At 44.8% G+C, this 13,978-nt stretch overlaps 1 protein-coding gene across 3 annotated transcripts in view; it reads left to right on the forward strand.

Moving 5' to 3' along the window:
- Positions 1-1,649: 1,649 nt before the first annotated feature.
- PBX1 (PBX homeobox 1) overlaps positions 1,650-13,978 on the forward strand; it is a 261,356-nt gene continuing 249,027 nt past the window's right edge. For all 3 annotated transcript variants that reach the window (XM_054979857.1, XM_054979858.1, XM_054979859.1), the window contains exons 1-2: positions 1,650-2,326; positions 5,735-5,808. In XM_054979857.1, coding sequence (XP_054835832.1) covers positions 2,136-2,326; positions 5,735-5,808 — 265 coding nt within the window. In that variant the 5' untranslated portion in view covers positions 1,650-2,135. The remainder of the gene's footprint in view (positions 2,327-5,734; positions 5,809-13,978) is intronic.

The raw sequence follows: 13,978 nt of genomic DNA on the forward strand, positions 1-13,978 counted from the left end.
GTAAATATAAAATAAATAAAAGCAGAGGGAGGTGGTCTGTTACCCCCCCCCCCCAGAATCTTGCCTAAGGAAGGCAGTATTGAAACTGGCCTATTTATTGTCCAGGTCAGACAGGGCCTTAAAGTGATACAAAATGGTCAAATTATTAACAGGAAATAATAGTTTTATTTGAATCATGGGAGAAGCAAAGTATTGTGCCAGACAAGAATTTTCACATTTGTGAGTGACAGTGGGGAACCATTCTGTGGTGCGAGTTTGAGGTATTTACCCTACTGATTTGACCCGCATACAATAAATATTACTAAATATTAATCAGTGTATTTAAGTAGTAACCTACCAGCTTTTCTGCAGGCAAAAGGGAAAGGAAAAGTCCCTTTTGACCAATGCAGAGACTATGGTGGGAGATCACGTAGGCTGTGTGGCCTAAAGCCACATGTGTTAGGAGTAGGTTGCCAACATCTAGGTGGTGGCTGGAGATCACTGATCTAGAGGACATAGAGATCAATTCTCCTGGAGAAAATGGCTGTTTTAGAGGTATTATACTCCATGAAAGTCCCTACCCTCCTTAATCCTTCCCTCCCCAGGTTCCCTCTCCAAATCTCCAGGGATTTCCAACCAAGAGTTGGCAACCCTAGCGAGGTGAAGTAAGGAGGGGTATGTGTGAGATAATCAGAAAAACTGTTCTGCTTCTCCCAAGTGTGATTAAACAGTAATTTGTTATGGCTGCAGGCCTAAGAACACTTTCCAGAGAATAACCCCTATTGGATAAAATGCGCCTTACTTCTGAGTAGATCTGAGTGTTGCTCCCTTCTGTGTATTCACAATTAGACATTATTTACGGGGCAATCCTAAGCAGTCTAAGCTCATTGATATAACTGAACAGGATTGCACTGTTCATTATGAAATAAAGCACCAACTTTTTGCGCATGCATGTGTTCGGTGCCGACTCCATTCCCGGTGGGTAGCCATGGTGGTCTGCCGCAAAATAGCAGGATTCAGGGCCAACTGGGCTTCATGGGGCTTCTGGCCCCGAATCTTGGGCTGATTCCGCACACGTTGGATAATGCACTTTCAATGCACTTTATCAATCGTTTGAGGTGGATTTTTTGTTCCGCACAAAAAAATCCGTTCCAAATGATCTATAAAGAGGATTGGAGGTGCATTATCCAACCTGTGCGGAATCACTCTGCTCAGCCCGTTCGAACCCAACCACAGCCCCGCACTTTCCTCTTTCCCCCTCGTATCCTAAGCGCCCAAGTCGGTGTCTGAACCGAAACCGGCTCGCGGGCGATCCCCAGCGGCAGGAGCTCCTTTCCCAGCTGCTGCTGCGCGGCTGGGCTTCTGCCCCGGGGGCTGTTGCGCCGCAGCCCCGGGTGGGCGTCCCAGCCGCCCTCCCCGTTCGGGCTCGAGCCGGCCTCTTTAAGGGCCGGAGCCTGCCGCGCTGCCCACCTCTGAACCCGGAGAGTGACAGGCCGCTGCCGGGGCGGGGCGGACAGGGGCGGCGCGGGAGGCTGCCAATCCGGGCGGGGAGGCGCCCGCTCGGCTCTCTCCGCCGCGCCACCCCTCGCCGCGGCTCGGCTCTCCGCCCTCCCTCGCTCCCTCCCTCCCGTGCCTTCCTCGCCTGTGTCAGTTCCAGGAGTCCGGAGCCGGAGCCTGAAACAAAAGCCGGAGTTGGCTGCGGCGCAGAGCCTGCCCGGCTTGGCCAAGGCGGTGCCTGGCGCGGCGCGGCGCCCTTCGCGGAGAGCCTCCGGCCGGCCGGGGGAAAGTTTGCTGGGGCTGCGCTCCGCCCGGGCTCGGCGCCTTGTTTTTGCCCCGCCGGCCAGCGAGCCAGCCGGCGGCCGCAACAAAAGCGCCGCGCAGCGCAGCGCCGCGCCGCGCCGGCAGCGGGCTGGGAACGCCGGCGCGCCCGGGCGGAGAGGAGCGCACGCCTCGCCTGCGGAGCCGCCTCGCGCGACTTCGTCGCCGGCAGGTTCCGAAGCGGGGCCGGCGGAGGCGTCGCCGGAGGAGCCTCTCGGTTGCCGACACGAGCCCGGCGGAGGCAGCGCGCCAGCGCGGGCGAGGAGCCGAACAAAGCCGCCGGCGCCGCTTCCCGACGAAGCGCCAGGAGGCGAAGCCGCCCGCGCCGAGCCGTGGCGATGGATGACCAGCCCCGGCTGATGCATTCTCACGCCGGGGTGGGCATGGCCGGGCACCCCGGGCTGTCCCAGCACATGCAGGACGGCGCCGGCGGCGCGGAGGGCGAGGGGGGCCGCAAGCAGGACATCGGGGACATTTTGCAGCAGATCATGACCATCACGGACCAGAGTTTGGACGAGGCGCAGGCCAGGTGAGAAGCGCTCGCCCGCCTCCTCGCACCGCGGGAAGGCGCATGGCATTTTTGGGGCCAGGTTTGACTTCTCCGCAGCTTTCCTTACCCGCACGATCGTGACCTGTAACATTCAGCCTGGCTTGCCCCTGCGCTCTCGGGAACAGCCGGCCGCCTTCCCAGAAAACGTCCTTCCTGCACGCGTTCTCTCCCCCAGATGGGTGGAAGAAGAGTTGTCTTTGGAAGGGACGCGAAGCCGCGCACCGACTTGGGGAGGAAGCGTTGAGGTTCCTTGGGGCTCCTCTTTCCCCAAGTTAGGCAGGCAGGGCTAAGTTAGCTCTTGGCTTTGGGCAGCCACATCTTCCTGGGTTGAGTCCAGTGGCACCTTAAGAGACCAGCGAGATTTTCAGAGCTTGAGCTTTGGAGAGTCAAAGCTCCCTTCTTCAGATACCAGTCGCAGACCTGTGCAATAGATTCCTAACTTCTCGGGGCACTGCTTAAAGCCTGGTCCCCACAAATCACAGAATTTCTTTTCCTTGTATGGAATTTTCTGCAAACCGATTAGCTGTTCGGATCCTGCTGTCTGAAGAAGAGAGCTTTGAATCTCGAAAAGCTTCTACTTTGGAAATCTTGTTGGGCTCCAAGGCGCCACTGGACTCAAATCCTGCTGCAGACCGACCCTGCTGCCTACCTTAAACTATCTTCCCGGTTGTGTGTGTTGTGTGGTAAAGCCAAGTGCTTGAAAGCCACACGTAGCCGCTGCTCCTTTATTTAATCCAAAAGGTCACACCTTATAATATTCCTTTAGGTGAGGGGTTGGGGGGGTACTTGGGATGCCTGTGCTGTTAGGAGATTTCTTTCTGCTAGCCCGCATTTGAACTGGGGCTGTGTAAATTGAGGCAATTGTTTTGTGTCTGCTGTTATCCCCATAAATATTTCTAAAGATTTGAAGCAAACTTTTCAGAAAATTAGACAGGTGGCTTAAATTTTTTTTTACACCACAGCCGGTGGAAAAGGGAGGCTGTTGGCTTGATTTCTCCTTTTGGAATAGAAAGCCGACCCCATAATAAAAAGGCCACATATTTTATTCTCCTTGAAGCTGATTTACTCTGGCCTCCTTACCACGTCGTCTCCTGGGTCACAATTGAGCCCAGAGTTAAATAGGTGTCATCCCCTTGAAATCAATGGGCTTGATTTCACACAACATCACACTTGTTGGATTGTGGCCCCGTGTGCACAAAGGGTATAGTTTGCTTTCCCCTTGTATTAGCTGCTGGAGCTGACTTTAATTGGAAACATGTGTCTCCTTGTATGGGTTTGTATGTAAAAAGACACAACACGCAGGGAGCTGAGTGGCTTGTTTGTTAAAATAACGAGTTTAATTGTAGGCAGAAACTGGTCACTGCTCTAGCTTGCCAAGTGAACTCTGGTAACTAAGAATCCAGCCACTAAATACAGCTTTATACATAGTCACCGACTTCCTACATTTCTTATATGAAGAAGCATGGAAACCCATCACCTCCGCATAGGTTTCTTCTTAATCACAGCCATTAATTTTGTGCTTGTTTCATTGCATTAAACCACCATGAAAAAAGAAGTAATTATTTATTTTAGATATGGGTGAACGTGTTTCAAAATAACTCAGTGAACCTTATGGTTATGCGTTCCATTTGGAGGATGTTGTTTCTGCATCTATTCTTTATTTTTAAAAAGCATATATATATATAGCTGGTAAATAGAATCCGATAGCTGGCTCAGCGTTCTGCATAATATATAAGCTGACAACATCCGGAATGCAAGTTAAAAAACGTGAACTTTTGACTCTGTAGAGGAGAATGGGCAACACAGAGTAAGTAGTCCAATATTTCCCTAATGTGTTTTTAGAATTTTTTTTAGTTGAAGCTTTTAACATTTTGTGGGTTACCACAAGGGCTTCTTCCATCAGCTAGAGCAGATTTCTAGACTCTGTTTGTGTCAGGGAAAAACTACATATCCCACTAACTACCTTAGTAGCTGGTTAAACTAAGTTTTGCCTCCTTGGCTGAGCTGGAAAATGCGAGGTTCGTAAAACACTGGCAGCCAAGTGAAAACCCAGAGGTAAAATTTCTGTCGGAAGATGCTTGTTTAGCAAAGCCATTAAAAGGCCAAGTGTAGGGAAGGTGCTGTCGCTGAAAGTTTCAGGCATTATGTTTTGTGTGGTTTGAAAAAATGTAGTGGCTATAGTAGTTTAGTAGAAAAACAGTAAGAATTGAGGGATGCTTTTGTAGTCAGTTACTGACTTTACCACAGTACTTTTAAGTACAGCGGTAACATCTCAGCAAAACAGTTTTGTGTGTGGTTTCATCTTTTCCTAGCCTACTGAGTCCCACATATGTTATAAGGGATTCCCACATATGTTATAAGGGATCCCTGAAGGGATGATACAGTTGCAGCCTTTTAAATTTTCTTATATTTTTTTGTTCGTGTGCTTGGCCAAAGCAATATTTCCGAGCACAAATGGGGATCTGGGGACACTGTGAGGCAAGCAGCACGTTTGGGGTGCCGTCTAAGGACAGCAAGGTGGAATCTTTTTCAGCAGATGAGAGTAGTAGACCTCTTGCACTGAACCAATAAATCTTCGCAAGATGACTGATCTGAAAAAAATAATAAAGAACCTTAGATTGTTTCTTTCCCGGAGTGGGCACCTGCGGTGACATGAAACCCATTGCTCTAATAAGCAAGCAGTGACCCCTTCTCTTGAATATGTAAGAAAGCAAGGGACATGAAAAGATCCATACAAAATCTAGCCTCCTTCCTATATTCTAAAACAGAGAGGTAATTTTTCAGATTGTAAATCATGTTCCAGTGATGTGTGTGTTTTGAAACATGCTCGGATTTTAATACAGGCAGATAAACGAACAGAGTAATAACAGCATAAGAATAATTATGCCCCCCCCTTACACATGCGCTCGCTTCTGGCAGCGCATCACTACATTTCTCACATAGGGACTGAAATTCCATACATGGAAGGGCTTTTCAAACACTGCCAGTCCAGTGGCTTCTACACAGTGAAACACAACACTGGATGAATGAAAAGGAAAGGTAGGAGCGAGAGAGTTCCCTGCCTGGTTGAAGCTGATCATCCTTACCGTTTTTTTTTAAATGGTTTATACGTACTCCTCGAAGTGACCCCGTTAACAGTTCAGCTAACAAGCCTGGTTCGTGAATGCTGCCGAAACGCTGTTACTAAACAGTTCTTAGACTGGCGGTGTTTATGTTGTTATATGTGAAAGCAGGCTGATATCATATTCTGTATGAAGTTATAAGCTGGTTTTTGTTTGTGCATAATTAAATTGAGGCTTAAATATCCCCCCCCCCTTCTTCATCCCTCTCCAAGTTCTCTTGGGCTTTTATGGATCCTCTATTTTAATCCATTTGGTTTCTTTGCAGGAAACACGCTTTAAACTGCCACAGAATGAAGCCAGCACTTTTTAACGTCTTGTGTGAAATCAAAGAGAAAACAGGTAGGGAAGAACTATCGGGTTTATTTTAGACTTCCTTGGCCACTGTTCATTATGGTTCTCAAACATCTTAACTTCACTCTGCTATAATATTTAAAGGCAGCTATCGAGTTATATGTACGGCATTATATTTTCCTAATGTATAAGGATCTAAGCAGCATTAATGAAATCTAACTTGCCTGTGTGCTGTAGAGGGATTTTAAAAAATGCACCGTATGCCTAGCGCTGTTTTAAATACTAGTTTAGAAATACAGAAATAAGAGTTCTTTAAAAAAAATACCCTTTTTAAAAAGGGTATCTGCCAGAGGAAGCCATGGTGTAAAAAAAAAGTGTTTTTGTGGGAAATAAAGTGAAACATCCATTTGGCAGTTACTGCACCCAGGTAACGTTATGCAAACATACAGCGATGTGTATGTATGTATGCTTGTGTAGGGGAAGATCTGCCTGCTAAATTATTGGCTATTTTAGGGTCCTATCAAGGGAGGTGTGTGTGTGTGTTTTGTTCCAAAGGTGCTAATAACACAAGGATGCTAATTCGGTGTGTTCTCACTCTTCAGGCCTCCTGCCATGCACTAATACACTTATAAAATGTCTCAGGGGGGTATTTAAATTTTAAAAGCAACAATTAAAAAATAGCTGTCATCAATCAAGGGTGATCTTAAACAGCAGATGCGCTGAGTAGAGGAGCTGGTGACATCCACAACTTATTTCAATTTTCAAATGTTCTTTTTGGAAGAGGGAAATCTGGGCTTAGCCAGTGGGGAAACACAGTGGCCTATGTCTCTACCCCCCCCCCCCCCCGCTCCTCGAGTGGCCTTTCCGTGGCAATGTGTTGCATAATACCTACCTTTTCCTTCCCTCCCTTTCTCATTTTTCCCCCCAACGAGGGCTGTAACGGTTGGTAATTCATATCTCAATCATATAAGTGAGGGGCATGACATGAATGGAAGTGACAATAAATATGATTGCAAAGTCGGATTGAAAAGTTATGAGAACAGGAGAGAGGCAGCTTTCGGGAGAGGGGAGAGGGGGGAAAATCTGAACCTGTCGCCTTGCCTTTTAAGAATTCTGTGTGAATATGCTTCGTTGTGTGAACAGCTGAGTGAAATGAGATGATTTGATTCCAGCGATCTATGCGATGACTAAGGAGGCCTTTGTTAAATCTTGTTTGTGCAGTTTGTAACGTAGACAAAGCACCTAGCATCGGCATTCAAACCTCCAGAGCCTTTAAGGTCTCCTTCAGAGCTTGAATGCTGACCTTATTGAGAAACCATTCATTTTGTGACTCCTATAATATAATGTAAAGGGGTCTCTCTCACCAGCCCTTTCTAGATTGTCGTGCGGCACAACTTGAACGTAGAAGGGTAGGAACGTCCACATCTTTTCAAGCTTTATTTTCTTGCTCTGCTGTTTACCCCAAAATGCAACCATCCTGTTTTAACAAATTGCCTTTTGTGTTCAAACAATCTTTTATATGATTTATTGGGAATTTCAGTCTCTCATCTGGCAGGGCCACCTCGATTTGATATTAAAGCAGTTGTAACTGATGGCTCTCTTGGGGTTAGTGAAAATAAAACCTTTTTTTTTTAATATGGGGAGGGAATTCCTTCATCCCAAGTCTTAATATTTTGGAAGGGGTAGGTATTTGGAACGAAGTGAAGAAAACGGACTGAATTTTAGGTGCATTGTTAGCAGTTAGGGCAGCAATGAGACACTTGTCCAGTCGCACTAGGAATCTCGTCCTTTGGAGCGATGCAGCTAGTTTGCATATTATTTGCATAATGATAATCTGCCGACTGTCCAAACGTGTCCAAAACACTCCAGCCTGGTTGATGCGCATTTTGCCCTTGCGTTGTTGTCATTTATGCGTTTTCTCCAATGGAGAAGATTTGAATTGCAAAACGGTGACGTGAGCGTGGCTTTAGGAATCATAAAAATTGTAATGAGAAATGGGGTGGATTCTTTTCTCTCTCTGTCTCTTCTGCTTGTTTGTTCCTGGTTATTTTTCACTTTCAAATGCTGTTTGTGCAACAGGAAACTTGGGGGGCGGGTGCAAAAATAAACTGTAATTCTCCAGATTCTAATGATACTGGCCATAGGAAAGTGTCGGGGAATGCAAGAGGGATCCATGTGAATTACATGCTGCCTGCTCATGTACTACTCTGATGGCTAAGTGGGAGCAACCGCCCCCCCCCCTCCCCCATGCTCATGGATGTGTTCTCAGTTGTTGACAAGTGATTATTTTTTTTTACTCCAGTGTCCATATGGGTGCACAAACTTGCAGGCACATTCTTATTTCCAAGTTGTTCAGGAAGTGGGATTTATGGATGCCGTTTTGGCCCTTAGGTATAAAACCAGAATATTCTAGTCCTCTGCATTAACCAAGGAAGGAAATAAGATGCAGAATATATTTTGCCCCGTCACTATATGTGCTTCTGATTTCCAGTGAATGTAGAGGCATTGGGATGATTGACAAATGATTCAGGCTTTTGTTCCTTTAAATATTCAGTTAATTTTATTAGCGTTATTTAGTTTACTATTGTATACTGTATTTGTTTAGAAGGGGTTTTTGTTGTTGTTGTTCAGCATTGATTTACAGTCCCCCTCTATTCTCCTCTGTACCCATTTCAAAATTTCTAGCTACAGGCTACTATATTTGTGGTTCTTTAGTGTGTGTGTGTGTGTATGTGCTTTCAATCCAAACTGTCAGATTAAACAGATGAATGAGATGATCTTGGGGGAAGAAGGTGTGTAAATTCAGAAAGGAACATACAGTCCAACAGAGGAGAATATTGTAACAGATTCTATCAGAATCATCTTCTTATGAAGATTAAAAGATGAAAGGAGGGGGATGTATTGCCAGATAAGAATCCAACTCTGCTGAAATGCTCTATGGTGTGTGGTTTTTGTGTGTGTGTGTGTGTGTGTATGTGTGGTTTTTCCCCTCACTTCTCACAACCCTGGCGTCCCAGTGTTTGTAAATGGGCATTTGCTTTTCCATTGTTTGATTTAAGTGACTCCTGAGTCCTGCCTGCAACATCGCGGCTAATATTTCACAGTGTTAACATTGTCGGAACAAACCCAAAATGTCTATAAAGTTGTGGCGGGGGTGGGGGTGGGAGAGATCAACTTTACTGGCCAAAGAGTTGCCCCTTGTCTCCTGACATTTCAATTTATTTTAAAGGATTTATGGATACTTTTTATGTAAGCTTGGGTTTGGGTATCCATTGATCTTTGTTTTATGACTACTGCTGTATTTTGAGTGGCGGTGGAAATCTGACCGTTTATTATTTAAAAACAATAAAAGGCAAGGTTTGATTTTGAGGGGGTTGAAGAAGAGCAAATACCACGTAATTTATTTGAGAGTGAGGGAAAGAAATGTTGCTGAATGAGAAACTGGTTGTGAGGCTGACTTATAGTGATTGATTAGCTCTTTTATTGTTTGAATTACTAATAAAAATAAATTTGATTTCACAGTCACTAGAATTTTTAATGGCAGATGCTCTGGAGAGCGTGATAATGTTGGATGTGGGTGGTTTAGATGTGCCCTCAAACTAGGGTTTAACAAATAGCAGTGCCAAGCTTTGTTCTGTTTTAATATATAGGTAGGAATGGTCTGTGTGTATGGGGTGGGGGTGGGTGGGAATTGGCATGACACTTGTAAAGTAAACTAGTGGTATTCTAAAGTCGCTTGTTGATCTAGAGTTGATTCTTTTTTTCTGTCAGGTATGGGAGGTTGTGAAAAACACTTATGAATACCTTTTAAAAATACTTGTAGTAGTAGCAGGACTACTACTGGCAAAAATTGGCTACAGATAGTAGATACCTGACCAAGAAAATGTTGATCTAATGTGATGATAGGTAAGAGTGCAATGCACAAACATTTATGGAATGGAAAAAATTCTGTGCAACGTTTATTTATTCGGAGCCGGCAACTGTTTATCTTACATTAGAACAAAGTGATACTGGTGGAAAGTATAAGATTAGAGTATTTTCTCATGTACAGTAAATAAGTTATCTAGGCATGTATTTACTTTTTTCCCTTGCTGTTGGTGTCTATATACAGCTTATTAGATTATTTTACTTGTAGGAAAACAAAACATGCCCCCCCCCATGGTTTGGTGTTGCACATGCACAAGGTGTGTTGATAAACTCCTCACTCCCCACCCCCCTTCCTGGTTTTTACAACCCTGGTTTGAATGTGATGGCAAATTGCGGCTTGCACTGCAGTGGAAGCAACTAACAGAATTGACTGTAAGGGGAGGAAGAATCAGGCAAATGCAAGGCCTGGAGCCAGGTATGAACCAAGCTTGTATGAATCATAATGAGCCTTCCTTAAGAGAATGTGGGCAAATATGATTTTTTTTGCCAGCTGTTGGGCCTCCTTCATTTCTTCTTGTAAACCCTTCCAACTCTTTAGTTTTTGTTTAAATTGCTTTTGGGAAAGGAGGTGCGAGTGTTCCACTTAAAATAAAAAATATATATATAAAGCTTCCACAAAGAGAAGAACTGGGACGAGTTGCCTTAATCGAAAGGAAGATGAAATTTAAATGTTGTAGATGAAGGCTGTGAGCTCTGGATGCAGAGTTTCAGAAGCTGGGCCAATAAACCTGCATTCTGAAATTGTGATTTGGAGGGGGGGCGGGGGCGGTCCACTTAAACTGGAGTTTTTCCTTAATTTAAGGCCACTTATTTTTGCTCTACTTTGACTTTTAAATACATGCATTTCATACAGGTTGTTCTTGGAACCCCAAATACTTTCTTCTCTCCTAAAAAAACCCAAATTGTTTATCAGCAACATTGATTGCTCTTTAATTGCTGAGGGATAGTTTATTTTTGAGATCGTGATATGTATTATACCTGGTGCTTCTATTATCCACTGTGTTTTATGGGTTGGCTCCAACCAGCTTTTCTGCTCAGTCTTAATAATTTCTTTTCCTTACTATAACCTCCCTGTTCTACGTGGCTTTTGTACCTGCAGATCCCATGATTGTCTGCATACCTTTTTTTCCCGGTGGTCACAAGGGATCCAACCCTGTAACTTCAGCGGTTACCCTAGGAGAGGGAGGGATTTTGAATTTTTAAAATACTGTCTGTACTATTCTTCTACTATATTAAAAATTTTTTTTCCTTCCTCACCTCCTTCATGTAATGGAAGCCTTTATTTTTCTTTAAATATTTCATACTGTATCTCAACAAATGTAAGAATTACATTTTGAGCAATTAAAAATATTTCACTATAGGCCTAAGGTCTCTGTCTTGGCAATTTTTTTTTTCTGTTTGAGCTTTCAGGGTGCTTTTATGTTCTGCTTAAAGTGAGGTGGTGACCTCTGAATTCACCTCGGCAGGCTGTTAAAAACACGGAAGAGGGGGTATAATTTTGACTTGGAATGCAAAAAATGCCTAGTAATAAAATTAGTTAATACAGAATCAAAGTGAGTAAAGGCAAGAGAGGATAAGTAGTATTCATATGACAGTGGGACTTCTGTGGGTAGGTTTAAGTCAGCTAGAAATAGCGCTGAATTACAAACTGGATGTCTGCCTTGAAAATGCAGGAACAATGGACAAACTTTGAATTAAAGGCAGTGAGTGATAGCAGCACCTATAGATGTTTCAAACTGAAATGTGCCTAAAAATTATTCTTATGTATTCATTGGGAGCAGCAGTGTGAGGCCTTAAGGCATGGAACCCCAACCTCGTTCAGCCTGTGTTCACTTCTGGAAGTATGTGGGGGAAGTGGGGACCACCACAAAATGGCTGCCATGGAGGGAACGCTTCAGTCCTTCTGTTTCTCTGGGGCACTGCGAATCTTCCATTTAGATATATCATTGCCCCACTGCTATGGAGCAGCCTCCCATAAAATGTGAGGCAGGCTGCTCCCATTGGGGACTTCTGGTAAGGGTATAAGTAGGGATCCCAGGTGCCTACTGGTGGTGGGCAATCTTCCAGAGGTAAGGGGCCACACAGAGATTGCCCGCCACTGGCAGGCACCCTGGGAACAACACGCACACTCCCAGCGGATGTGATGGCATCACTTCTGGAAGTGACATCATTGTGCCACCTGCTTCCGCACTTCATTTGGATCCAGTTCTCAAAGAATCAGCCCTGTGCAAAGCGCAGGAGTGCTCCCGCAGCCAGCGTGGTGACATCACTCCTGGAAGTGACAGTATCACATTGGCACCGGGAGAACTTGTGCATGCGCAAAGAACACGCTCCCGCTAAGTATCAGGTCCCTCTCCCACTGGGAGGGTATAGGGACCTAGGAACTCTAGGCACAAAATAGAACTGTTTATAGGAACATATGGGGTAGCTTGAATGGGCTCTAGTTTAACTGTCTGCTTTTAATTACTTATTTTTACTTATTTTTATGTTATTTTTGAATTATACAGAATAATGTTACCTATCTTGAGTCCTAACTGTCAGGAAAAACGAGGGACTAAATAAATACTTTAAATAAATTTGAGCTTACATTTGGAGGGTGTGTGTTGGATGTTCTCTCCATCTACAATCACCTCCCTCCAGTGCTTGGTTTTTTAAAGTTACGGTTGAGGAAGGTTTAGAAATTTTCAGTTTTTAAAGAGACTCAAAGCTTCTTTAAGTAACATGGAAATTGCCCTCGCTTACTGTGGCGGATAGATTCACTTGCTATCCGTTTGACTTTATGGGACTGGGAACTGGTAGAAGAGTCCAGGGGACTAGTAGAAGAACTTTATGGGAATGGCAGAAGAGTCCAGGGGAAGTCAGTAGTCTGAGTTTATCTTAATACAGAGTGTACCATTATCTTAGCCAAACCTAGAATTTACACCCATTAGATGCGTTAACAAGGTAGCATAATGGTCGTTGTATTTTTCTTGATTAGATTTGAATTTCACGTAATTACATTTTATTTTATGCTTCCTGCATTTATGGCTCTTGCCGTTTGCTGTTTGGTTCCCCCCACCCCCTGCCAAAAAACCCTCCTACATAATAAATCTGCGTATTGAGAGTCCACACATGGCATCTGAAGAAGTAGACTGTAGCCCATGGAAGGTTATATTATTTTTTTTAGCTTTTACGTTGCCACAAGGCGCCTGTTCATTTCCCTAGTGAGGGTCTTTCCCCACCTTCCCTTTTTTGGTGGCTTTGAAGCTTTTGTGATGAAGTAAGTGGAGAAAGGGAATGGATGGTGTGTGGAAGGTGACAAACAAAAGGGTGGGAAAAGAGGGAGTGTGAGAGGCGAAGGAGGATGAAGAGAGGAAGGGTCATTGAGAAGGATAAGAGGTATCACACACTAAGAGAAGCAAGCAGTGTGAGAAAACACTTGTGGCGCCTGCATGGGCCCCACATTGCGGATCTTTACTATGCTATGAGTGCCTGAGGACAGAAGTGCACAACCCGGTTTGCACTACAGGAGTGTGGCTTGAAAATATTCAGCCATATAGTGAAGAGGTTCTGAGGTTCCCTCACTGACAAAGCAGTCAGTTACACCCTTCTGAGCCCATTTAGTAGACGTAAAAGGATGGCACCATGAGCGTGCATCTTGCCACTCCAGTTTCTTATGCCAAAAAGCAAGGAGGGTAACCGTATGTTTAAGGTGAGTTGTGTTTGTGGGGAAGCGGTTGCACCACTGCTTCACAGGCACAGCCTAGGCTGAGAGCCAAGCTACAAGTGATGCCTGACACAGGTTGGACACTTGTCAGCTTCCCTCAAGTTTTGATGGGAAATGTAGGCATCCTGGTCTTGCAGCTGTAATGGAGAGCCAAGCTGTAAAACCAGGACGCCTACATTTCCCATCAAAACTTGAGGTAAGCTGACAAGTGTCCAACCTGTGTAAGGCGTCACTTGTAGCTTGGCTCTCAGATATGGTCAGCCTTCATTCTGACCCCCTTGGGATTAGTTATTTCAGTCAGCAACAAAATGGGCAGACTCGATTTGGGGCTCCTCTCGTTGTGGAGTATGTATAGGGTAAGTAAGCCTTTCTGGTTTAAGTGGTGCTGACCTCTGGAGACGTGTAAACTAGGAGAGGCTTTCTGCCTCTAGGGTACCACAGTAAAGATATGGAAAGCTCATCACACACCGCTTCTTTGTTCAGAAGTGTTTGTGCTGCTTGTGCTGATTCTGAAGTGCCATTGAGAAGACATTGGGGGGAGGAAATACATCATTTAAAAAAAAATCCAAAGGTTTTATCCAGCCC

Source organism: Eublepharis macularius, chromosome 5, assembly GCF_028583425.1.
Source record: "Eublepharis macularius isolate TG4126 chromosome 5, MPM_Emac_v1.0, whole genome shotgun sequence".
NCBI lineage: Eukaryota > Metazoa > Chordata > Lepidosauria > Squamata > Eublepharidae > Eublepharis > Eublepharis macularius.